Below are 27,213 nucleotides of genomic sequence, written 5' to 3' on the forward strand. Positions count from 1 at the left end.
GGAGGTTCAGGATCAAGATGCAAAACATTATTTTCTTGACTTGGAAAATTTTGGATACATAAAAACACATCACATCTGCCTCAGAAACATAACAAAAAAAGGGAATTCTCTCATGAAGCTCTTAAACATAGAAAGATAGGTTTAACTTTTCATTCTTTTAACTGTTATTCTGCAGCATTTGATTGTCATGATGCAGCTTTCCTGGCTGTGACTCTCTTCTTAAATGTTAAATTACAAATAATTACAGTAAATTGAGCAATAAAAACATACAGAGCAATGGAGTGAAACGTCTATGCGTGACACTGAACCGTAAACCAATTTACAGCTGGTGGAGTAAACGAAAACGTCACCGAGTTTGATTTAGCTCGCGGTCGGCTTGAACCTACGACCTAAAATAAGTGGCTCCAATTTTCCCCACACGGGGAGGCCGCAGAAGGCTGCGAGACGCTGCTGGCCTTGGCAGAGGATCTGTGTTGTACAGGCAGGGATGACGAGGATTGTTTGCTGCCATCGACCTTGTTTGCAGGGTCTTTGTTATGCTGGCGATGAAGGTGAGGAGAGACTGCTGCTTTTCACTGAGTTTACGACCTGTTTAGTCAAATTTGTAGGACAGTATGTGATACAGTTTTTGACATCTCTTCTTTGTGGTGGGAAGTAACGGGTTGCATTTGTTCAAGTACACCATTAAAGTATGATTTTGAGTATTTCAGTTTCATGAGACTTAAAGGTCTAGTGTGGAAGATTTAGTGGCATCTGGCGGTGAGGTTGCAGAGCTGAAACTTCTCCTGTTTGTCAAGCATGTAGGAGAACTACGGAGGCTGACATGAAAACGCAGATGGCCATTTTATAAGCCAATGTTTGGTTTGTCCATTCTGGGCTACTGTCGAAACACCATGGTGGACTTCGTTGAAGAGGACTCGCTTTATATGCAGGTATAGAGAGCTCATTCTAAAGCCCAATTCAGACCTAAGATTTTGTGACAAGACGAAACAGTTTTAGAACGTTGCAGAGAAAAGTTGCAGCGGTGTGAACTGGCCGGTCTGAGTTTGACTCAAGCCGGCTGATGGTGTCACCTGCAACTCAGCTGGTCAAATCACAGATGACTGGCATTATTGATTAGAAAGTAAAGCATGTCACCTGTTTCTACAGCCGAATCAGCTTGTAGTGGAGTCTACTAGTCAAGCCAAAATGGCCGCAGACGGCGTGTTAACTCGCTGTCAGCAGGTGCTCTGTCCCCACTGAAGAAAGCCACAAAATAACCCTGAAAAGCTGGAAATCAGAACAGAAGTACAGAGAGTTGTTGCATAGTGATGATACACCATCTCATCTAGTTGCATTGGTGTGAACCGGCAGGTTTTTACAACGTTGCAGAACGACACAGTGCAAGTCTTTGCTTGTTTCAACTTGTCTCATTGTCACTCTTTGTTCTGAACTCGGGTTAAGGTAACGAAAAACATTACGATTCTTGGTTCAAGGTATTATACACTAATGGAAACATAGTTATGAATATTATACACCATTTCTGTCATAGATGCCCCTAAATCCTACACATGGATCTTTAATGATTCTACCACACTATATTAAATACCAAAAAAAGTCTTTTTTACACTCAGTGACAGTTGGTAATGACCTTTATTTATACACAAAGTAACAGGAACATGAGCTAATGAAGATATTCTGGTGACCGTTCATTCTTCGGGCTCAGAGCCCACACACAGTCTCTGGGTTCAGGGGCCAGGGAATGGAATGGGCTGGGCCGAACGAGGACCGAGAATGAGGATGTGAGTCTTCGGGCCTGTACAGTTCAGTCTGTCAGCAGGCAAAGGTAACAAAGAGGGGCTAACTGATGTGGTTGAGGAGGAGAGGGGTCCGGAACCAGAAGAGCAGTCCAGCAAAGCAGAAGAGCCAACGAGGGATGAGCAGCAGGGAAGTAGAGGCCAGGCGATGGATTGAGGAGCTGACAGGTAGGTGAAAGGAGGACACACACACACAAGGTAGCGTGTGGCGTCTCACAGATGAGCTGCAGCAGGCAACTCAGGCAGCAGATGGACACCAGAGACACTGAGGCAGAGCTCGTGGTCGGGGACAGAAGGCTGGTGAGTTTACCGCAAAAGAGACGATGTAGACAGGTAAGAGGCAGGCAGGATCGGTAACAGGAGATCAGGCAGGTAAGGAGTGCTGGAAAGTCTTGCATGTAGGTAAAGAACAACCTAGTAAAGAGTGTATGTGTGTGCTGGAGAGGCTTATATACCAGGCTGATGAGCTGCAGCTGTGGAGGCAGGTTACTGGAGTGGGGTGATCAGGTGGGAGTGGCTGGCAGGTAGAGTGGATAAAACACAGGGAGAACAGGGGAGCAGAATGCAGGCTGTGACAAAATAACTTTGAGGATTTTACACACAAAAAAGTTATGATAATCTTCACACTTCTCTTGATAAGTTTTTGACTATCAGTAAGAAAGCCAACAAGCATATTTCTCAAAATGTTGACGTACTTCTTCTACCACTCCATACAGTATTAAATTTCACGCCTTGTTCCAACAGCTGGCACCTAAAGCAGTGATTGTGATATTTTTGTCTGAGTGATTATCTGCTCTCTACTGTTGATTGAAACACTATGGTGGCTCAACTTTTAGTTTTCTATTAATGAAGAAAACATTTTGATGCAATTGGCATCCATTGGGCGAAGCGATAAAGCTTTTACGTTGTTGTTTTAAACACCATCTGGCTCATTAGAAAGGGTGATGAAAAACTGGCTGCGTTGACAGTGACAATGACCACTTCTGAAAAGAACACACAAAATAACTGTTTTCTCAAAATCCATTGACAGAAAATGCAGATGCAGTGATCTGAAATTATTAGTGCCTGATTGACTCATTATCTAACAAATGTAGGTTTTCATGTATTATCACTTAGGATTTCTGGGATGTAATATTTAAGAGTATATCTGTAAGGGTTAGTACATTTTGACAGTTCTAGGACACTGGTGATTGATGTGAAGGAACTGCTTGTGCTTTCTTGTGTGGCCTGTTGACCGCTGGTTAAGATCCCTTCAGTCTAATGCTTGATTTATGTTTGATGCAGCAGCAAGGGTTGCAAGGGTCTGAATGGCCAAAGTGATGTTTCACCATCAGACACGGCCTTTTGCTGAGGTCCAATGTGCAAATTCTTTTATACTCGGATAGTGAAGGCATGACTGTTTAGTTAATTTTAGGCAAGAGGAGTGAGATTGGTCAGGTTAGGATAAAGCGGGATTTATACTTGTGGGTCAACTCTATGGGATGTCTACGCTGTAGCCTACGCCGTTGTGAGGATTTATACTTGTGCAATTGTGTGTCTGTGTCACTCTGCAGTTACACCTCCAAAACACAGTCAGTGGCAGAGGTTTCTGTGAAGTGTTGTTAAGTTTAGTTGATTCAAAAAACACATTAAACACACATTAAACATGGCTTAATAGAGACACTTTCCAACACAAGTACACAAATCAGCTTCACTATAACTCGCAACATTCACAGACAAACACGTCTTTATCTGGACACATTTTCCCCACAAATACAACATGCTAATGTTATTAGCACAAGCCTATGGCATTTTACATTGTATAAATTAGCCTAGCGGCTAGCAGACTTTTCCTCTACTCATATGAAGCCAGGGACAACAGCAACATTTAACAAAGATAACGTTCCAAAATTTGGCTCCATTACAGCTCACAAGGTTCACCGACAAAACAACTGTCTTATACTAAACACGTTTTCCAAACAAGTATAACATGCTAACGTTATCAGCACAGGCCTATGGCATTTTACATTGTATAAATTAGCCTAGCAGCTAGCAGAGATTTTCTCTGCTCATATGAAGCCAGGATAAATCACACTCAAGACTTAAAATGCTATTTTTGTGGAGGCTTTATTGCCTTCACAATTTATTTTTTCACATCTCAAATAAAAGTAAATAAAAGCTTTGTTTCCACTGAGGTAAATGGTTTCAACTTACAAACATAGACAGGTCTGTGTCATATAGGCTCTATGTCGATGCAGAGCCTGTGCTGTAGGTATGGCGATGGTTCAGTGGAGAAGTATAAATCCCACTTGAGAATGTCAGGGTAAGGCAATCAGAGGCAGAGTAGGCCGGGTCATGCCATTACCACGGATAACTGGATACAGCACTGGAGCTGTTGGAGCTGAGCCCTGCTCAGTCCTATGACATTTGCTTAGTGCAGCATAAAGCCAAAAATGTTTGACTTACTGGGTGTAAAATACCTAGATCTTATGCACCATTGGGCCCTAAGGGCAAGCACACTGGAGACTTTTGTCATTCAAGTTTATTTGATTTAATAGTACAGCTCTTCTAGACCTTTGGGAAGTCATCATACCAAATGGATCAAATCCCCTTTGTGAAATAAGTTATTTTGCATGGGCTGAGACACTCAAAAAATGTCTCTTTTTCAATGGAAGTCAATGGACAAATGTCTTTTTGGGACAAACTGCCTCATGTGACAGACCTAGGGGTTGTTGTTACACAGTTTGACCACTATATAATTGGCTTCAAAGCCCAGCACACTCTATGAAGGGCTTGGGTTTTTGCTATCTGTGCACATCCATCATTTGCTAACTACCATGGATGCAGATAGGTGGAGCAAAAAGGAGAATCCATGCTGCAGATGTGCCTTTTCAATACACTGCCCCCTGCAGTTTGTGAGAACATCAGTTAGCTTCAAGGAGAAACCCACACTGAGTATAAAAGATCCAAACATCTCCTTGTCGCAATTCTGTGCCAGCTCGTGTCTGCACGACTGTCCGTGTGAAAACCATAACTGAGGCTTTACAATCTGGGTTCAATCTGGGTTCGGGCTCTTTGCAAACATATGTTCATCCTGCTGACATGTCCTAAGAATCACTGAATCCTCATGCTCTCTGTGATGCTGTTCTGTGGCTGACCCTGACCTCTGACGTTCCTAGAGGGGGGCAAATCAAAAGAGAATTTCTCTGTGGAGGTCGAATAAGTATTACATTGCTGAGGCAACAACAAACACAATACTTTTCTGCTGTGGTCACACGCCAGAGCCACAACAGTGTTTACGATTTAGCAACGAGAGCTCATTTTCAAGAATACAACAATGACAGTTTGGTGCTTTTGGCATGATATGTAGGTCAAGTAGGAATACTTTTACTGACAAAGAATCCAGTGTTTGCATATTTAAATGGACAGCAGGATAAGAGGATAGATAGGCCTGGTAGTGACATCATGGCGGATGTGAAGGTTTGACGTGGAGGTGGGAAGGGTGCGAGGGCGGCGGAGGGATTTGCACTGATGGATGTCCAGTTGCTGGCCACATCAGAAGAGCCAGGGGGCAAGCAGACAGCAACCGCTGCTCCCCTCCCTCTAATCTGTGTCTGGGTAATCAGAAACACATGGCTCCCCATAATGGCTCCAGTGTTGTCCTGTGAAGTAGAACAGGGCTGTGAGGGTCGGGTACACATCAGCACACAGCGGCGGTGACGGTAAATATACAGCTAACACTTCCCTTCACATGCCAGTGCACTGTAACCACACACAGTAAAATACATCCTGGCGTCCAAACACAAGTTAAAGGCGACCGCTCTGTCTTTTTTAGGCTGCTATCAAAGTGTGTCTAACCGAATAGACCGTGGATGAGAAGGGTGTGAATAATCCTGACCTGGCCTCTTAGTCACAAAGACGTGATAAAGCGAATCTGATGCGGTTTGAAAAACAGGGGAATGTTCCTGCAGGCTGGAGGCGAGTAATTCTCCATCGACATGTGTTTCTGTGACCAGTTATGGTGAAAAATTTGGAGTGAAAGTTTGCGTCTCGAACAACAAAGCTGTTGTAAGCTACAGTTCGTCGGTTGCAGACAGAACTGATTGTCGGGACAGTTGGGGTTCAGCGCATAAAAACATAAGCCATCTGCTTATTTTCCTTGGGTTTGGGCAGACACATTCAGTCTTGTGATCATTTTCCGTCCCAATATCTGGAATAAGGCAGCAGCTCCCTCTTTCTCTCTCGCTGCTGCTGTTCCAGGTTGGAGTGAGAAGCAGAGAGGAAAAAAAAAACTTTGGGTCAGCCTGTGGAATTATGTGAAAGCTGAAACCTCAAGCCACATTATGAAGTCTGAAGTCCCACTTTACTGCACAGATAGCGGATGGATGGGTGTGTGAAGGGAATAAAGGACGGGGGCAGGGGGAGGAAGGAGTGAATGAGGGAAGAAGGAAAACAGGCTACAGAGAAAAACACGAGAGAGGGTTTAACAGAAAGAAAGGAGAGGAGAGAAAGAAAGAAAGAGAGCATCTGACTGATCTGTTTTCTATTAGCCATCCAAATCTTCTCCGCTAATACACTCATTCCATAGAATTATGCTGACAAAGGGGGAAAAATCCAGGGCAATTTGAAGCCCCAGACAACTTTTTGCACGCCCCTCCATGTGAAAGGGGAAAAAAAAGAAATCTCCATCTGGATAGAAAGAGCGACTGTGGCTTAATTACATTTCTGGCCATTCATATTCATTTGTATTTCCACATTTACACAACTTGTCAAGATGAAAAATGCGTGTATGTGTCCTCCAGAAGCTCTCCTCCTAACACTGCTGGAATAATGGTGCATGGGTCCAGCTCAGAGTTGTATGAGATGCCATGGATGAGGCGAAGTGGGTTGAGCTACAGTAAATATCAGTTTTCAGTCTCATGCATTGACTCTAAGCACAGCACTGACAAGTTTGTCCATCCCAAAACTGAGACTCCTTCAGCTTCAGCTCCTTTGACCTAGTTTCAGAACTTCACCGGCTCATCCGAGCATCTATTTGGGAGGTCGGCTTGTTGTGTGGTTGCTCTTAATTTGTGCATTAAGAGCGGCCTCTTTTCGTTCAGTGGCACTGCAAGGGAGTTTCAGGTCTATTATAATGACGGTCTTAAATCGCCGAGTGAGTAGATGTCACTGGAAATCTATAAACACACAGTGGATGCTGGTGCTCTTTCTCCTCCCCAATTCTGGTTGCGCGCTGACCTCAGTTCTCAGTGGTTTTGGCTCAAGAAAAGCACCAGCTCCATTTCCAGTAAATGTCATTTCATAGTTACTGCATTTCCACAGGGCTGAGAAACAACATTTAACGTGTGAGGAGGACTGCAATTAGACAGTGTTTCTCGCAGACAGCGCGTCGACAGGGATAAGAGACGAAAACAGCATTTTCAAATCTCCTCTGGCCGTGTCTGATGCAACGAATCAGCCAGGGATGGGACTGCATTTTAGGAAATCGGGCTGCAACAGACACCCGTCCATGTCAGGCTGGTGGTTTGAACACCAGAACACAAAGCTAATTTTCGATTGCAAACGTCAAAAACACAGAGTCTCTGTTGCGTTGTTCAAGGTCATGAACACTACACGCATTCAACAATGGGATTTCAAAAGAAATACGGAGTCGTGCACAGTAAAATGGCTTCCTATGACCAAATTAAATCTTGCCTTTGTTTCATGCATGCTAATAGAAGTTACAACTGGAATGGAGTAAGGCTTAATCCATTATCCTGAACTTACATGGGCACTGAAAATCTGCTCTTGACCGAGTCCACAGTCGAATTAATATTTTCAACCTCTTTCAAGTGTAACTCGACTCCACTTTCTTTCTGCTTTGCATTGCAGAAAATATTTGTCTTTTTCCCCCTCACTCATAAATTTCTTTCTTCCTCTCCTTGCAGGGACTGAAATGGCTACCAGATGTGGTTCCAATCTGTTCCCGTTACCATGGAAACACAGGGACTGGAATAGGTTTTCTGAGTCCAGGGCTTTTGGCTGACTCATACGGCCTGAGTTTTAAAGCCTCGCTGTTTCTATAGACTTGGCACACTGAGGGCGCCCCCGCTCCAAGTCATGTTTAGACTGGCAGCCGACATGTCATTGAACCCCCTTCCCACACTCCTCACCCTGACTTTCTGACCAAGCTTTGCGTTATCCTGCATAGTCTCTCCTTTGTGTCCCTCTGTGTTACAGCGCCAAAGTGAATTTATGTTTCACACGTCAGCCTTCAATAACAAATCAATAAAATGAGCAAAATATGACTGTTAGCTAACTGCAGCAGGAATATGAAAAGGCCAAGTTTCATAATCACACACAGGCCTTTCCCATTTCAGTCCATTCAAAAGCAGCAGGCGCAGAAATCCATCACAAGTCCTACACATGCTCAATCAACACAGTTTATCCTGAAATGCTGTGCAGTGGTGACACACAATGCACATTTCCAAGCTGTGACTTTCCCAAAACATGTCAAGGATAAAAAGCCAGAGACCATGTGTTGGTATGCTCAGCTGAGAATCTTCTCCATCTGCGAGTTGAGGATGGGCAGATGGAGGCGGTTGTGTCAACATTCCTCTCCATCCTGGCAATGAATCACATTTTAATCCATTGTCACATGAAAAAGGAGATGATTTTGGGAGGGAAGGAGTCTAGATTCCAACAGTCTGTAAAGGAAGTTAAAAGGAAGACCGATCTGGAGACATCAAGGTTGTGGTAGTTGAGTCAGACTTAAGACCAGGTCCAAAACAGGAAGGACAAAAACCAGATCAAACTGTGACCTATTGAAGACCTCTCTGTGATGCTGTAGGACTATGTCATGGTTGTCTGAGCTACATGCTAATATTAGCACATGACGATGTTAACATACTGATGTTCGGCATGAATAATTTGTCATGATAAGCTCTGTTCACACATGCACTGCAAACCTGAAATTATCTAGACCTTGGGAACTTGGGATCAGTTGGATTGGAAATAAACAGACTTTACCCTGCCATCTCCCTAATACAAAGTCTGTGTAATACCAAATTGAGCCCATGTGTGAATAGAACAGGTAATTGTCCGGCTAATTCACATTGAGCAAGTAGGTGTACTGGTAACATTTCTTTAATAAGGCTCGCACAAAATCGGAAGAAAAAAAAACATCCAAGGATGAAGACAAAGGGTCGTTTACACAAAGCTGGCAACAAAAATGTCTAACTGGGGAGCTGAAGAGATTCAGGACCTTTTGTTGGTATGGGCCGAAATCGTCTGGCAAATTCACAATTCAGCAAGAAAGTCGGTTGTTTATGGCGCTCTACCCAGGCACCACCCCTCGCCTAAACCAAATGGAGTATCTCCAGTAGGTGAGAACGCTTCTTACAGATAATCTCTTGTTGTGCGTGTGAAAGGGAGTTCGTACTGGAGTGCATATGACAAAACAGCTATAATTACCTCCGCCAAGGAGGTTATGCTTTCGCCAGTGTTGGTCTGTTTGTCTGTTTGTTTGTCTGCAAAATAACTCATAAAGTTACAAACGGATTTTGATGAAAGATGAAAAGGTGGATAATGGGACAAGGAACAGATGATAAAATTTCAGTGGTGATCATTTGAAGCAAAGTGGATAAAATAATAAAATAGTGCTAAATAGCACTATGTATTCACCGAGTTTTAGAATAGACTCATTCCATGACCAAATGTGCGCCACCGGTTGGCAGTGGCGAGTAGGCCTACTTGGGCTCCTCAGGAATACATAAAGTCTATCGTCTGACTGAATGGGGGTTTTCCCTGGCTCAGTGACACGGTATGTACAAGACGCTGCTGTTGATTAAAACTGCCGCCCAACTTGATGTTTTGGTCATGCACATAATGTTAGCGATTGACAATCATTAGCGGTTGGTGAAAGTTAGCTAAACGTTAGCTATTACCTAATGTTAGCCAATGTTAGCGATTACATTGAAGACATCTTCAGCTGGTACTAGAGCCAACACATTTTTAAACAGCCATAAACGGCAACGTTGCCTATTTCTTTCCTACAGGTGTGTTTATTCCTGCCGTTACAAAAGGTAGCATAACATTAGCGATTGACAAACGTTAGCGGTTAGTGAAAGTTAGCTAAACGTTAGCGATTAGCTAATGTTAGGAGGGGGTGCGTGAGGGGGAGGGAATATCACATACTTGGCAGAGGTCTGCACTCTCTGAGTGCTTTTCTAGTTTAGCCTGTTAGCATGCTAATATTCACTAATTACCACAGCATAAACATGAAAAACAGCTGGGGCTGATGGTAACGTCATTATCTTTACAGGTATTTGTTCTTAAATCCAGCACTGGAATTCAAACTGTGGGGGCCATGAATGTCTAAACTAGATTTCATGGCGGTCCGTGGTGAGACATTTGACTCAAAACCACAAATATCAACTTCATGATGGCCCAAAAGTCAAAAGGACACATCCTGTGGGGACCATGAATGTCTGTACATAGGTTTGTGCCAATCCATCCAATAGTTGTTCAGACATTAGAAAAAAAAACTAAAAAGTCAAGTTCAAGGTAAAGCAACAGGAAGAATCAAGGGGTTCATTCTCTGGGGAGCATGAATGTCTGTATGACATTTCCTGGCTTTCCATCCAATACTTGCCCACCCTTGAGCTGTGGCATTACCCTGTCTAAAAGGCAACAAACAGTAGTATATGTTTTTAAAATGTGGACATTGTGACCCAATCACCAAAACAAATGTTGGCATTGTACATTTCTGCAAACTGTGGATATGTTACATTTGTACATTTCATATGTAGTGGGTATGTCAAAACTTTATGTTTCTGTAGGGTTCAATTTTTAGTGTCATGTTGTGACAATACTTTATGTGTGGCTAGGTTAAGGCACAAAAAGTAATTGGTTAGGGTGCAGAAAATACCATGTTTTGGCTTAAAATACTTGGTTTGGACGCTATGGTGGCCGTGTCCCGAACTGCATGCCTGGGTTCACACCTAGGCGAGACCCACCTGATGAGAAACTCAGCTCATATACATGTAATCTGAACTACACCGTCACATATCCGTGGTTTGCAGAAACATACCGTGCCACCATTTTCCTCTGGCAATGGATTGGAAAGTGCTGATTAAAATGTTTGATTTTCTATAGAGAAACCAAGGAAACGGAATCCACATTGAGCAAAATTTTAAACACTTTTTATCTTTTTAAATTCGTCTGTAAAGGTCAGATCAACATCCATTTGTTGTCAGCATCAAGACAAGGCTAAATCAATATAGGCAAGTCCCCGACGAGTCCAGAAGTGGATCGTAAATCAGAATCAAGTTCTGTAGTCCTGAAAAGTCTGAATACAACTCAACGTTTCTGTACGACTTACACACATGTACACAGTAAGTAGAACACTATGTCAATAGAGTAGAATCTAAAACAAAGCAGCTTTGCCTTCTGGTTCCAATTACCCATCACATGACCCATCCATCCATCCTTATATCCATCCATTCATGCTCCTTCATTGCCTTGTGGCCCAGTCCTGCTACATCCCTCTTCTCCCCGCCAAAAGAGGACACATATGCAGCGCGTGATTAACTCCTTAGCACAGAGTTTCCACTGTTTTTCCCCTCATGAAAGGAGCTCTTGTCCCCCCGTCCTGAAGGAGCCAAATGAACAGTTCCCTGGTTCCCTCAGGCTCTTTGAAGAGCCGCTGTGACCGAATGACTCTGAGGACTCCTGCCTCGTCCATGGGACTCGGCAGCCCGGTAGTCCGGAGTCACAGCAAAGGGTCAAATATCAATCAGCATTGCAATGAGTCTATTTGAAGAATACAATAAGAGATTTATGTGCTGTATTACCCAATACATCCCTTTTACCATATTGTTGTAGTTGATTGAACACTGGAATAAGATATTTGGAGAAGATGCCAAGAGGAGGTCGTGACCCCATGAGAACGAAGTGAATGATGACTCATTGTAAAGTAGTTAAATGAGGACGGAGTTTAAAGTTCTGGTTCGACTAGAGCTACATGTATTGCTTTTTATTCCAAGAAGTAAATGAGGAAACACCAATTTAATCACCATACACAAATGGAAATCAAAGTTGCTAAAAACAAAACCATAAAAGACAAAATATACCTTATAGTTGGTAACGTTTTTGCAGCTTTTCAGGCCCTTTTTTACAAAAATGCACTGTACGCCTACAAAAACAGGCACGGGCCAGTCAGATAAAAAAAATTGCCACTTCATAATTACACAATGTTATGGTTTTAAGAATATGCAATTGTTTCAACAGTGGTATCATAGTAGTATTGTACAATCCTTTCCGTATGGGAGGCAATAATAACAACTGGATGGAACAAGAAGATTACAGATTTCCGGTGCAGCTATTAATGCCATATAATTACACTCTGCGTCATGCAGTTAAGTGTTACACAAACAATAACATCAACAGAGAACAATTACAAAGCCAATGTAAACTTTACAAGATGGAAAGTACTCATACTGCAGGTTTGCTTCAGAGCTCAAAATAAGCAACATACCATAAAAAGGAAAAAAAGCAAATACAACATGAAAGCCAGTTCATTGACACCAAGGAAAACAGACTAAAAAGGTCATATAAGCACAGCTTACAAAGATAATAAAAAGTACACAATGTATACAAGTAGAAAATGTTGAAAAAATAACCAAAGAAATGTGTTGTACCTTGATAAAAACACGTAAAACTGAGACAAATTTTCAAATTAGCTGTGAATGTAAAATATTCCTCAGCCTGAAACATACCTTTGGCACGTTACCATACATACCTATCATCCGTTGTTTATAGCTCATGTTTGGAAGGCTACTTTCAAAATAGCAATCCACCAATAACTGAAATAAAAAGCCTCTTAACAAACTGAATTTGTCCAGTTTAAGTATCCCACCCCAACCCTGTTTTTGGTTTACTTATTGTCGGACCAACACTTGACACAAAAGTTGGCGATAACGCTCAGGCAAACATGGCTTCTTTTGCTTAAACTGATCCACAGTTGAGGCACATTTGAACACTTGAGGCATGGTACCATTTAGCCTTAAAGTCTTACAATGAAATTAAAGCACCCTGTTACTTCAGCATGAGTCTACTAGCTTAAGATAATATCATCCTTAAGGGACAAAACCTCTTTGACAAGATTTTTTCCCTCACAATACCCCGATGGCATAAACCAATTCATGTGAAATAAGAGTGGCGATATTGACCTAGTTTCTCGACTAAACTGAAAGAGCAGATAAAGACACATGGCAGTCTCTTTCTGTAGTCAGATCTGCAGAAGACACTAACAGCCACTACTTAAACTAAACTATCAATTGCATCTGATTTACTGCGCGGGGATTGTCCGGCAGTATGTTTTCTTAAATACTGCAGTGGGAAACTGCAGATGTTGCTGTATCGCATTGAAAGTAGTGAGTTTAAAGTGATTTATAAGCATGACATAAAGTGAGGACATAGGATAGCTCGGGATTTCATTTTTGGTTTAGTGGTTTCGCTGACTGAATGAAACGTACAGTAAGAGCACATTCTGGTGATTTGGTGTTAGCCGAAGTATGAAAGAGGTTTAAAATGGCCCCTTTTTTTGCAGGAAGATCAAAGAGCTAGTTTGGGTTTCAACAAACCATGTCTGACAGAGTTGGACAAAAGAGAGCTAAGACTTTAAATCCAAAAATGTAACAGTTCTGTAGGGAAGAGCCTTGAGAGCAACACTAAAGCTCAGTGAGGAATTAAAGGTGATTCACAAGCACAGAGGACAATGACTTTGGGGTGTCAAAGGCTACGCTCACATTACAAGCAAATGTGGCCCAGTTCCGATCTTTGTACTTTCACATGCCACAGATCAGACTTCTCCAGAGTAGTTATGACACAGACTTTCTATTTTTTCCAATTAGATTTGGGCGGCTGTCATAGGTGGTCCTAAACCTGATACATGTCTGATCACTGGCCACGTGACCGAATTCATGTGTGTTTTCCCATATATCGATGGTTTTTTAACACCACACTTTACTGCACAAGCACACCACACAGTGTCACAGTGAGCTGTTGGATCTACAGAAGGCTAACGCAGACGTACTGCTGCTGCAGTACGCTGCCACACTCATCAGCCGATAAAGCCTGACTGCCCGATGCTTTCTGACAGCGACAGCTTGCCTACATTTTGAGTCCTGCCGTGACAGCGTTGTCATGAGGTGCCAGCAGAGATGTTGGAATGTAGACCTGGTCATCCTAAGGTTTTGGAGAAACTGTTTCTCCATGAAACCCTCCACATCACGGCCTCACCACTCCTGACTCCTCTCCTGGCCACACCCACACCTCTGTCTCACAGCACTACCAGCAATAGCCAGTCCCTCCAGGATTTTACAATGTTGTAATTGCAACAATTGACTACTTGACTACTAATGGCTACTTAAAACGGCTAAAATCTCATTGCATTGTAGAGCTGCCCCACTAGCTCTCATTTATCATGACACTACTGCTGCACCTGAGCCAGAGTCACATATGCAGTGACAGAGATAACTGTTGGCATCACACTACTAATGTTACCCGATGGTTATTGGTAGTGGCTGCCTGTCAGCAGCGGTTCCTGTGAAACTAAGAGGACAGTGGCCGCTAAAACTGCCTTCACCAGATTGACTGACAGCAGACATTTACTGAACCGAAATAGTGTTCATGTCAGCTCTATGGGAAGAATCCAATGAAAACAGTGTTTGTATTAATTGATTTAATTGATTTAATTCGGTCCTTCAGAGCTCTGTCGAACACATCAACAGCTGATCGTCCGCCATCAGTCCTCCACCCCTCTACCATTACAAATACATTTTAATTCGGGGGGAAATACTGAATGCTCATAATAATAGACTCCATGACTCCAATAAAATCCATGACAGCATCGCAACTAGTTTTGCAATCCTCACTTACTACCGCTACAACACTGCAAAACAATGTCTAAAAACATTGCAGCACACGTTGCAATTCTTTGGAAAAGCTGCCGTAAAAACGTTTCAGGCCGCATCAATCACAAAAACAGTTTGCGAAATCCTGGAGGGACTGATAAGCTGCTAATAGAGGTAGAAGACCGAAAGCAGTCCGTTATCCTGACAACATCTGCCCATATTTCTCCGAATGGCCATTGCTCATACTTATTATGCAGAATGATGTCATCAGACCTTCATTCTATGGCAGTCATTTGGGAGATGAAGCTTGCATCGCTATGTTATTCATTTTTTCCCCAAATGCCTGTTGCGCAAATGTGATGTTTTCTGATCAAACTCTCAGCAGAAATCTGTTCACACTGCTGTCAAATATGGGTCACCTTAAACATGAGTGTAAACAGTCTTGGCAGAAAGATCACATCAGGGGAAACAATCAGAATTAAGCATTAAGACTGTAATGCGAACATAGCCAAATTAAGTTGATTAAAGAGTAGCATCCCTAATAATGTGGTACAATAACCTGAATATTGCTCTGGTAGCAAAATATAGGAGGAAAATAAAAAGGTGCTTTCTTTGCTTCTCCAACAAATGACACTGAACCTATTTAAGTGTTGCTCTTAATTAACAAGAATCAAGCAGACCCTCATCTGCAAAAAAATAGCCGAGACATAAAGAACGAGGAGGGTGGCTTAAGGTATAGAACTGTATTAATGCATGCTGGTCCACAAACAAAACAAACAAAAACAAAATAGCTTGCAATCCTCAAAGGATCTAATTTCCTTGTTACTTTTAGTACCCTTAGTACCTTCGGAGAGCGTACATAAAAAATAGCTATTTTTCTGACACCTGCATTGCAAATTACAGTTATGCAACCTCAAAAGAAATCCATATATAAATATAGTGGTGGACATACTGCAGAGGAATAGAGATGAATGAACTATGGATTATGTCTGTGCACCACCGTTCTCACAGTTGTGTCCGGCGTAGCCACAGGTCGTGGTGTGAGATCGATACATAGTCGTTACACAAAAAAAAGGATTCTTGAAATGAAATACTATGGTGTATAGAGGTCATTATAATACAACTCACCAATACGACTCAACAGCCCTCGATTTAAAAAGCATTTCTCACTCTTGACTGGTCCTGGAGTCACAGCACGCTCACACAAATGTCAAAATTCCTTGATTGAAAAACTACGTGGTTCACCGTCCAACAAATCCATTTTAGTCTTTTGGAAATCCATCGCAAACTTTGGCCACTTGTCTTTAAAAACGCTTATTTCACTACCTGTGGTGGCATAATGGCTGTCTTTTGCTGCGGTGTTTTACTTTCCGATGTCTCCAAAGTACCCTCTTTGCCTTTCTTCCTGGGTGGTTTTTTTATGGGAGTCTTCTTTGGTGTGGGATCCAACATTGGGTCCCCTGCCCTCGAGCCGTTCAAGTCCTGCTTCTCCGGGCTCTTGGCTTCAGGGGTCCCGAAGTCGGTGGCGACGGGTGCCACCATCTTCTGGAGGCTGCTGGAGGTGGGCAGAAGGGGCTTGGTGGAGCCCTGCTGGCCCAAACTGCTGGAGGGGGTCCTCTTGGCTTTCTGTGGGGGTGTTGGCTTCTCCCTGTGTCCCTTGGGTGTGGAGAGACCATTGGTCTTCGTCAGACCTGTCCCCTCGTTCCTGTTGATGCTTTGGGTTTTCTCCTTGAGCTGAGCAGCCAGGAGCGTGGCAGCCTCAGAGTTCATATGAGGGTGGATGACCTTGGGGCTTTTGGGTGGCTCCTTGGGTGTCTCCTTTGGGCTGTCAGTGCTCTTCTTCTCGGATGAGGAGCTGTGGAAGTTACTTATCTTCTTGAGGGCATTCTGAACCACGCCATTGATGTGCTCCATGTGACTGGGACTGCTGTGCTCATCCCCAGACTTCTTACCTCGCAGAGGTTTGTGTTTGCTGGGGGAGCCATTGACGTCTGCCTCCTTCCCCTCTTGTTTCTTCTGTTGCTCGCGGCTCCTCTCCTTCATTTTCCTCTCTTCGCTCCTGGCTGAGCCATCACTGGAGCTCCTCTTTTTCTCTTTTGGCACTGCAAGTGCCTTCATTCCCCCATGCCCCTGCTGCTCTGGCTGGGGAGACCCTGTAGTATTTCCATGTATCCAGGATACTTTTGGCTTAGTGGACGGGTCTGGTGGGCGGGGTTTGGGCTTGCCGGGTGAAGGTGGTGGCTTTCCATTGCGTTTCGCCTCTGGTGTAGGAGTGCCATCCCCATCTTTGCCACTGCCATCGTCCTCCTTGGACTGCTTGGAGAGGCGGGCGATGCGGGCGTAGAGGGCCGCAGTAGTGGACTCAGAGCCACTGGTGGAGCCTTCACTGTCAGAGGACTTGAGGAGGGGCTGCTCACTGCCTTCTGCTTTGGTGACACTGGTGTCTTTCAGGGAGGTGTACTCCCCTGCATCATCCTCATTAGGGACAGCTTCTGGCTTCTCTGTTGCTGGGCTGGGGCTGCGCTTCTCTTTGCTTTCATTCACAGATTCTGTGGATCATTGAAAGATCAAGAGGTATTAGTCAAAGATTAGCGATTAATATTCAAAATTAAAGTGTCTTTTAATTTCACTTTTTATACAAATAGCTAATTAAACAGAGCAGATTATATAAAATCCCATACACATTATCAATTAAAGAGAGATTAGGTTACTTATGAGAGAAGTAACACAGTCTTCTTTTAAATGCCAAGTGGAATTCATAAGCAATAAAATGAAACTATTGCTTAAATGAATATACTTAGACATCTGCTAACAGAGAATTTTTGATACGACTACTCAGTTCAGTTGCCAGAAGAAAATATTGGCATTGTATATTTCTGCAAACCACAAAAACATTACATTTGTGTTTCATGTGTCACATGAATGTTACTAAAATGATGTATATTAGCTGAATTTGTCACTGGGAGCTGGGGAGGATGGTGGATGATTTATTAGCTAGACCCCGGACAAGTTGCAGGCCACTGCTCAAGACCAACAGAACAACAAAATCTGTTGTTATGTGGGTGTTTTTAGGGTGCTTTCAAACCTGCCCTGTTTGTCCCCTCAGTGCGGTTCGTTTGGGCAGGTGTGAACACAGCAATCACACTCGGGTGTGCACCAAAACAACCGAACTGGGACCTTCTTGAAGAGGTGGTCCTGGTCCAGTTACAAACAAACTCTGGTGCGGTTCATTTGTGGTGAGAACGTGTTTCGACCTGGATCTGAACCAACTGCAGTCACATGACACATTGTTTGGGTTAAACATGAGCATGTTACAGTCCTGGAGGATTATTAATGTGCACCTCCTCCTGTACTGCCTTAATATGCACATTCAGCACATCCAATGCATCAAAACATTGTTTTCTAGTTGGAGCCGCGCCTCCTTTTCAAACTGTATGGTTTGACTAAAATGAACAATGACAGCAATATAGTCCACGATGAGCAGCACTAAAATCAACCTGCGTAGTTGTCCCTCCATTGTGACATTAGAAAGTGTCACATTTGTCTTGCAAGTGTACTCTTCTTCAACGTTTTGTTTACTTCCTGGATTTTTCACACATGGAAATTCTGACCAATCAAGAGCAGCTTTCTCACACAAGGCACTTGATCTGGTCCGCTTGTAAATGCTGCCGTGAGAACACAAACCAACTCTAGGCAATTATGGAACTTTGTAACAAAATTAGTCACTGATTCGGACCAAAGCAAGACGACTAATTTTGGTTTGCAGAAATGTACAGATGTTTTTTGGCTATTGAGTTGGTCCTCTAACTTATGGCAGCTAATGTTAGCCAACTTTGAATGTAGTAGATATTGCTTATGTCACTGACATAACAGATTCTCTACTTGGTCTATTACTGTAGTTTTATAATTTACCATCATCCTGTGATCAGCACACCGTATGAGACTGCTGTATATTAATAAAATGTTTGATGTTTACTTTTGTGATGTTTTTCATTTGAATCAAAGACCTAAGAATAGAGGGGGCTGTATGTTATGTGGATTGTAAAGCCCTTTGAGGCATATTTGTCATTTTGAGCAATGTAAATAAAATTGGTTGTACAAGACAAGCAATCAAAATGTTGCACTGTCTGTAGAGAACGGACTACACATCTTGCCATCTTGTAAACAATGCAATTTATCTGTGACCTTCACAAATAGCAGCATTTCATTGTATTCATCTGTACGGAGACATTTTGTTTTCTTCCCACCGACAAAGCACTAAGACATATTTAAAGACTGATATCTGTGCCACTTCATTTGCTAATTTGTACAAACATACTTGAGACTAGAGTGGCTCCAGTGCAACAGATCCTATCACTGCTCCTCTAATTCAAAACCCTTTTGGGATGTTTACAGCAATTATTTTGTGCCCAAGGCTTTTTAATCAAAAATCAATTGTCTCAAAGCCCTTGAACCGTTCATGAGAAGAATGAGAACCAAACCAAAGTACTAAGTGAGCACTAAAAAAACCATCAATCACTCGACACACGCAAAAATGCACCAAAACAAAACCTGACTTGCAGTGTCAGACTTCCAGAATAGAAACTGATGAAACGGGTGGTTTCCATCAAACATCAAGGAGTTAGTCATTGTTTGGATTTGTGCCATGTGCTGACTTGACCGTTCCATTTCCTGTTTATACTCTCCTACTTCTTGGAGCAAAACCTGGGCCTAGATGGCATATGATAAAGAAACTATCTCTCTAATGAGATTTACAGAAGTGGGTGAGTCACTAAACGGTCACACTGGAGATCTTGACTCCTTCAGGAACCTCTGTCTGTCTGTGTGTATGTGTAAAGGTTCCTACGTGTCAATGACAAATTAAGGATTTATGTGCGTCATTCCAGATAACTAAACTGTTTATTTGTTCTGACGATGACTCACCTTCATGGGGCACACAGTAAACTGGCCCCTCGTCTCCGCTCTCGAAGGAAGAGAAGGACTCCTGGGACGACCAGGAGGAGGGGGAGGGCTGCTCGGCCACTGAGGGGGGCTCGATGAAGCTGCAGTTGAAGGTGTTCTCTGGGTCGTGGTGGGCTACTGAGAACAGAAAACAAACGCAGAAGCCAAAAGGTCAGCCAGAGGGTATTGTACCGTATTACAAGAACAACAGTCTGTTCTCACTCACTCTCACAACCACTGCAGAGAATGTAGAAAGTGTTGGTTTAAGTGAGTCTGCGGAAAAAAATGAGTTTTTATTGGTTGTTGCGAAACAAATGAAGATATTTTTATGTATAAGCTGTTTTTAAATTTTGATGTCCAAAGCAACTTTTCCCCAGAGCTTTAGCCATGGAAGGTTAAACAATAAACAAGAAGCACCGCTCTGACCATCATACGAGAGAGAAATACTCAATCAACCCAAGGCTACCAGCATTGTTTTTGGTGCATCTGCAGCTCCTTGTTGACTCAAACAACTAAATAATTCATTCATTTATGAATCTCTACAGGATGCTAAAGTTCAAATTCTCATTTTAAGTAAAAATAAAGTTGCATCTTCTTTTAAAGGCATGGATGAGCATTTTGGGAAATTCATGTTTCTCTCTGAGAGGGAGATTAGAAGATCAATATCTCATCTCATTTAATACAAAGCTAATAGAATGGTACAGGAATCAATGCCGGACCTAGCATATTCAATGCCCCAGGCCAGCTTCCTCCCACAGTAAGACAATACAGTATTTTTGTCTTATCCTTGTTAATGTAATGTGCCTCAGTTGGCTTTTACCTTTTCATTTTCTCTTACTCTAATCCTCCCCACATACACTCCACTCCACCATTTCCCTTTTGTCTGATCTTGTTTAATGTAGAGGAGACACATGGATCAGGGTTGTTTGTATGTGTGTGTGTGTGTGTGTGTGTGTGTGTGTGTGTGTGTGAGGGGGTGGATTTAAATGCTCCCCTCTTAATGTCACCCCAGGCAGCCGTCTGTGTCACCTAGGATCTGCCACTGATAGTAATGAGTGCTAAAACCTAGAAATGGAAAAGCATTATAGCACTTACAGTGTTCTCATTTTAAGTCAATCGTTTTTTTGAAAGGAGTTTTTGCCTGAAGCAAGGTATGTGGCTAACACAAGCTGAAGAGATTTTAAATTTTGTTCTACAACATAAGATACGTCAGTAGATACCCAACTCATGAGTTTGAAGCTTTTACGCATCTTGAAAAAGGTGCTTGCTAACAAGTGGCTAAATGAGACTACAGAGCGTCATCACACCGAACACGCCTTTGTAGCCTTGTTGTGGCAGGAATGTTAAAGCCCCATTTCCACCGAGCAATACCGTACAGTTCAGTTCAGTACGCTTTTTTCCTGTTTCCACTGTGAAAAGTTGTGGATGGTACCAATGGAACTGTTCTATACTGTCCCCATTTTTGGTCCCCCCTCTGTTGGGGTGCCTAGCACACAGATCTGGTACTAAAAGGTGGAGCTGTGAACACTGCAGTCTGATTGGTCAATAGAGGACGGTCAGTCTGCTCAGGGCTGAGTTGTGGCTGGTTTTAACGCTAAGAAGAATACAACTATAAAATGAAAGGATGTTTTGCTGCCTGTTGCAGCAGCTGGAGTCACAGAAAAAATAATTCACTGGGCCGACTGCCGGCGACTTTTAAGGTGGAATGTTAACTTGTAATGTTACCCAATGTATGAGTTGACGACATGAATCCATCATCCCACCTTAAATTTCACTGTGACAACTCTGATCATTACTTTAGTTTTTATTGTTTCTCTTGGATGACATACACTTTTAGTAATGAGTGGATCTTCAAGCGTTTAAAAAAATCTGTATTCGTTTCGACCGGATTATATCCCAATCCTCGTCCTGCAGGACGATGAACGAGGCACAGACTGATAAAGGAGGAAATACAGTGAGTGTCGCACGGAGCAGTCAGTGACCACAACCCTGCCCACATTTAAGGGTACTGTCTGTGGTGGAAACGCTAGGGTCTAGGTACCATGTCTGAAGGGTTACTGTTGGTTCCAAAGGTATCATATCGAAAGTGTTAAGTGAAAACAGGGCTGAAGTCATACAACTGTGGTGTAGTTTGTTCATAGCCCTACATTAGATTTTCACTTTTGGCAATTGCATTCATGCTTCAAAATCATAAAAGTGGTGCTCATTTGTGAAGATTATCTTGCTGAACATAATATCTAAGTAACCTCTGCTTGCTACAGAGCATATATTCTTCAATAATGTAAACTACAGGGCTTGACGCTAACTTTTTTCCCAAGGAGCACATGTGCTCCTAAGTTGAAAAAGTAAGGAGCGCACAAAGAACTTTAGGGGCACAATGTAAATTGATCAAATAATGCGTTTTCCGTAATAAACGTGATGCAAATAGACATTTACAAGCAAAATTATTTAATGAATTTGTATACAAAATGTACAGAAAGGTAAAATCATCAAGTTTTGAAAAAGTATTGCAATTTAATTTTGTCTTTAATGTTATTATCTTATAGATATTATCTTTGCAATATGATTATCTTATATAATGTTATTACTATCCTAAAACATTCTCCAGGTCCTCTGAAACTCTGCAGGACTTAAGCCTCTTTCACACAGAGCTTTCACAGCGCCCACCGCGGGGTAGGGCGCAGAGGACAGGATTTGGGGGAGTACAGGCTCCTTCAGGAGCTACAGCTCCATGGTGACCGCTTTCGGGTCTACTTCAGGCTCTTCTCTGCTATTGGATGTGTGGCGCCGAGGTGTCGTCATAGCGCGTTGCGGTGAAATGAAAAAAAATTCAATTCGAGCGCAGGCTGGCGGCGCGCGCCACTCAGCTCGACGGCTGAGAGGTGTGCTCTTGCGCCACGGTAGCACATACACAATGAATGGGTTCGTCGGCGGAGGTCTGCGCTTAGCGTGCTCTATGTGAAAAGGGCTTTATTTCCACCCTGCCCAGCAGCGGTACCATGGCGAACGGTCCTTAAAGGCCTCTACACATGATCAGCTGTAAAACTGCTTTGCACTGGCTGTCCCATTGTTTGTCTATGGAGAAGGCAAAAACGCCTGACAAAGCGGCACCGCTACCCTTGGCTTCACGCACGATATTCATTGTGCCGACAGTGGCTTGGAAAACCGCCCATAACCGTGTCACACGGGGAAGAGGGAAGGCGGCTATTTTTTTATTGACAAAAATATAGGCTGCTTCGGCTGATTTTTTTATGCGCACATGTGCCCCTAAATATTTTTTACAGTTCGCACACACCTATTTTTAGTCGCAAATGTGAGTGAAATGCTCGCACTGTCGAGCCCTGAAACTACAATGGAAAAATCCCATTGGCCTCTTGTTGAGGGAACCAGGGCGATACTAACTTCCAGGGTGGCAAACAAAAGAGGGCAAACATCATCCCTGCACCACTGTAAAAGGACATGCTTACTTAGAATAAAGACTAGAAACAAGGAGAACCAGACAGTTTGTGAACAAAAATTTGTAATAACTGAGAATCTGTCAATACAACAGCAATACATAGGGAAAAAAGCCAATCTGATATACTAACAAAGTCTTGTTAAAATGTTGCAATGTCTTCTTGAGTATTTAGGTGTTGAGCAAAATGAGCCACAAGTGGGTTCTTTCGTCATCTTCCACAGAATCCTCTCCCTTAACGATATGTAGGTCAAGTCATGTTTCCCTCCCTCCTTCTCTTCCTTCCTCTGCTTCAGACACTGCAGCATTCTGCTGACCTTTCAATCTCAGGACAGCTGTGGTTTGTGAGGGATACTTGCGGCCGATCATCCCATCTGGCTTGACTTCTGGCTTAAACTGTACTGGGCGTTAACTTGACATGACCGACCACATCAGTTGCTCCTGTTTACATGCCCGATGACACATGGGTCCATCCAATTGTTTAGACCTTAGATAAACCCTTGAGTGGAAGAAATCCCCTTACTGTACCAGGACCCTGGCCAGGAATAAATCCTAGCTCCTTAGCTGTTGTTTGACTGTAACTAAAAAGATGGGCTACATTTAGTGATCTACGGCCGTTTTTTGCAGACTTGGTGACTTGTAGAAGAACTATCAGATAAAAAAAACAGCACTTACTTTGTATTTAATTTGTAATATCAGGGTATGAGAAACCTTTTCCACACAGCTTTCACTGCAGCTCCCCTTGTTAGGGTTAGATGTGCTCATTTTCTTTTAAAATGCTACACAATATCAGACATTTAACAACATTAAAATACATTTATCTCTGGCAGATGATCTGTTTAGTTTACAAGCTGCGGTGAGAGTAATCTCTAAACATGTCTGGTTTATTTTTCATCATAAGCCAGTCTTGTGTTTATCCTCTTGCTTCCTGTGTCCATCCGTCTGCCTCACACCATGTGACTTTCTGTTGTGCCTTTCTTCTTTCAACTGCTTTCAACATTTTGTCGAACAACAATTAGATTTAGTCATGATTAAATCAATGTGTACACAGGCTGTTCTCATGCACTCTTTGTATACATACCTACAAAAAGTGAGGCACCAGAACTCATTTATAACTCACGTAATTGTCAAGGCTACAATCATGTGACGAATGTGCTCATGGGAGGAAGTAGTGTGAAGAGCAAAAGTCCATATAAGGACACAGGTTGGGGTAGCGGATGGACTTTCCTCCAGAGACCAGTGTTTGTGTCCCACGTGAAACGGAGTGAACTTTAGTTCTTTTAAGGTACGCTGTTGTGTTCTTATGTTACATTAAGTACATAACTTTACATTTAGTACGTAACGTGAAGATGCCAAACGATGTTCTTTTTCTTACCTAAACCTAGCTTACATAACATTACTTTCCTGGACCTAGTCTATGTAACTTTACATTAAGTATGTGACTTTATGTTAAGTATGTAGTAGTATGACGCGCAACCATGTTTCTTTTCCTAAACCCACACTATGTAACTTGACTTTCCTAAACCTAACCTATGTAATTTTACGTGAGGTACGTGACGTTAGGTTTGGTGCGTAATATGACAACGCCCAACCATGTTTCTTATCCTAAACCCAGCTCACAGAACTTTACTTTCTAAGCCCTACCTACATAACTTTATGTTAAGTATTAAGGCCTGACCGATATATCGGCCGGCCGATTTAATTGGCCGATTATAGCCATTAGAGAATAATCTGCAATCGGCCAATGCCGATGTTAACACTTATATATTTTCATCACTAATAAAATGCAGGGAATATGGTGTTTTACTTAGAAATGATGTCCTTGTGTTATGTTTTGCACTATAACCTACCTCTGTTAAATTGGCAATAATAAGAAGAACTCTGGTACTGTGAATATACATGTGAATGTCTTAATTCATATAGACTTTGCATGATTATTTAATTTCCCAGAGGTTTACTGCCTTTTTGCACATCATATTTTTGATTTATTTTGTGTTCAAATTGTTCATAAGCTGCTTGTTCTACACAATTTCTGATAATAAAAGTATTGGAAAATAGTAAAATGTTCTTCCTTCAATTTTTATCTTCGTAACGAGTGTTTGAACTATATTTAAGCCATCAAAAGCAGGTATTTCGGGGTTTTTTAAATTGAAAAACGTAAAAATTGAATCGGCCAATATATCGGTTATCTGAAAATTCCATAATATCGGAATCGGCATCGGCCCCAAAAAATCCATATCGGTCGGGCCCTATTAAGAATGTAAGGTGACAATGCCCAACCATGTTTCTTTTTACTAAATCCAGCCTACATAACTTTACCTTCCTAGACCTTCCCTACGTAACTTTAAATTCTTAACATATGTAACTTTACGTTTAGTATGTAACGTGATGACGCCCTACTGTCTTTCTTTATACTTCATCTAACCTTCATAACTTTACTTTCCAAAACCTTTCGTACATAATTTTATGTTAAATATGTAACTTTATGTTAAATACATACTTTTAGTATGTAACTTGACACAACCTAACCATGTTTCTTTTCCTAAATCCAACTTGGGGAACTTTACTTCCTAACCTAACCTACGTAACTTTATGTTGAGTATGTATTGTGACAACATCCATGTTTCTTTTTACTAAATCCAACCTATGTAACTTTACTTTCGTAGACCTAACATACGTAACTATATGTTACGCATGTAACTTTGTGTTATATACACAAAGTGACAATGCCCGACCGTAATTCTTTTCCTGAACCTTACCAACATAACTTTACATTCCTAAACCTAACATAACTTTACGTTACTTACGTAACATGGCGATGCCCTCCTGTCTTTCTTTTTACTAAATTTAACCTACTTTACTTTCCAAAACCTAACATATGTAATTTGTTTGAATACGTTACCCAACCTACTTAACTTTACTTTCCTAAACCTAACTTATGTAACTTAACATTAACTATGTAACCTTAAATTAAAAATGTAATGCAACAATGCCAAATCGTAATTCTTTTCCTAAACCAAACCTAAAAGAGTAAATAACTTAATGTTAAGTATGTAATGGAACAGTACCCAAGATTCTTTTCCTATACCTAACCTAACCGGTAGGGGTGCTAATTCATTAGATATCATGTGAGGTGATGTTTGTGCACTTTTGTAAAATATCATACAAACTGTATAGGGATATGTTGGTGTGCACCACAGAGAGTGTAAGGACCTGTTTGTATAAAGCAGTTTTCAAGGATCCTGATGGGTTTTTTTTACCTTCAGGCTGCTGAGTTTTATCATTTTCCAAAGTATCGAAAAATCACTACCTCAAACAGAAGATTTGTTTTAAAGATTTGTTGACATGCTAAGAAATAAGACACAGTAGGTTAAGGTTTATTGCTACAATGATCTAAAACCATTGGTCTTTATAATTAGTTTTCACTTATCTAAAACAAGACATCTAAACCTCTGACCCACAAGTCTGGGAGTCTCAGGGTGGATAATGTCAACACAGGTGCAACATGTCTACAGTAAGCAAGTATGCAAGTATGGATGTGTGTATACATGGGGATAAAAGACCAAATATAGCAAATGTTTCCATATGAATGCAGAGGGGACTTCCATTCAAGGACATTCATTTATGTGATTATTTAAGGATATCCTGTTTATGAGAATAATGCCACCCTGCTCCCTTTATATGTGGAGTTATTGTTAGGGCTGCAAAAATGACTCTGAGGTCTTCCATGGCATTCTGGTTGGATGTGGTTGATTGATAATAATATACTGTGTACAGAACCCAGCAAAATATTTATCCAGAGGCGTGGATGACGAATAATATTTTGCCCAATTTCAATGAGAGGAATAAATAATAAATAAGACGGGGTATGTGCTCTGTCTTCACTTTGCTTGTGTGCAGGGTCTTTACTGTGCAGCGGCAGGCAGATAAGTAGAGACTCTGAGCTACTGAGGAATGCAGAGCAGCTAACCTATGCAAGGACTTCAGTTAAGTTAGTCAACAAGCTAACACATGGGCATTTTGCGACATAACTTGTACGCAGTGATGAACAACTGCTGCCCTTGAAAGCTGCTCCCTCCAGACTGCGGGTCTAGTGGGGCCGATTGTTCTGCAGACTGGACGCCACTGTGATCCCTCCCTACATGGA

At 42.0% G+C, this 27,213-nt stretch overlaps 1 protein-coding gene across 1 annotated transcript in view; it reads right to left on the minus strand.

The window, feature by feature from the left end:
* Nucleotides 1–15,848: 15,848 nt before the first annotated feature.
* Nucleotides 15,849–27,213, minus strand: part of scarf2 (scavenger receptor class F, member 2) — a 31,891-nt gene continuing 20,526 nt past the window's right edge. Inside the window, exons 10-11 of the mRNA XM_078170548.1 lie at nucleotides 19,595–19,750; nucleotides 15,849–17,220 (exon numbers count right to left, since the gene is read on the minus strand). Of these exons, the coding sequence (XP_078026674.1) occupies nucleotides 15,986–17,220; nucleotides 19,595–19,750 (1,391 nt within the window). The 3' untranslated portion in view covers nucleotides 15,849–15,985. The remainder of the gene's footprint in view (nucleotides 17,221–19,594; nucleotides 19,751–27,213) is intronic.

Source organism: Epinephelus lanceolatus, chromosome 9 (assembly GCF_041903045.1).
Source record: "Epinephelus lanceolatus isolate andai-2023 chromosome 9, ASM4190304v1, whole genome shotgun sequence".
In the NCBI taxonomy this organism is placed as follows: domain Eukaryota; kingdom Metazoa; phylum Chordata; class Actinopteri; order Perciformes; family Serranidae; genus Epinephelus; species Epinephelus lanceolatus.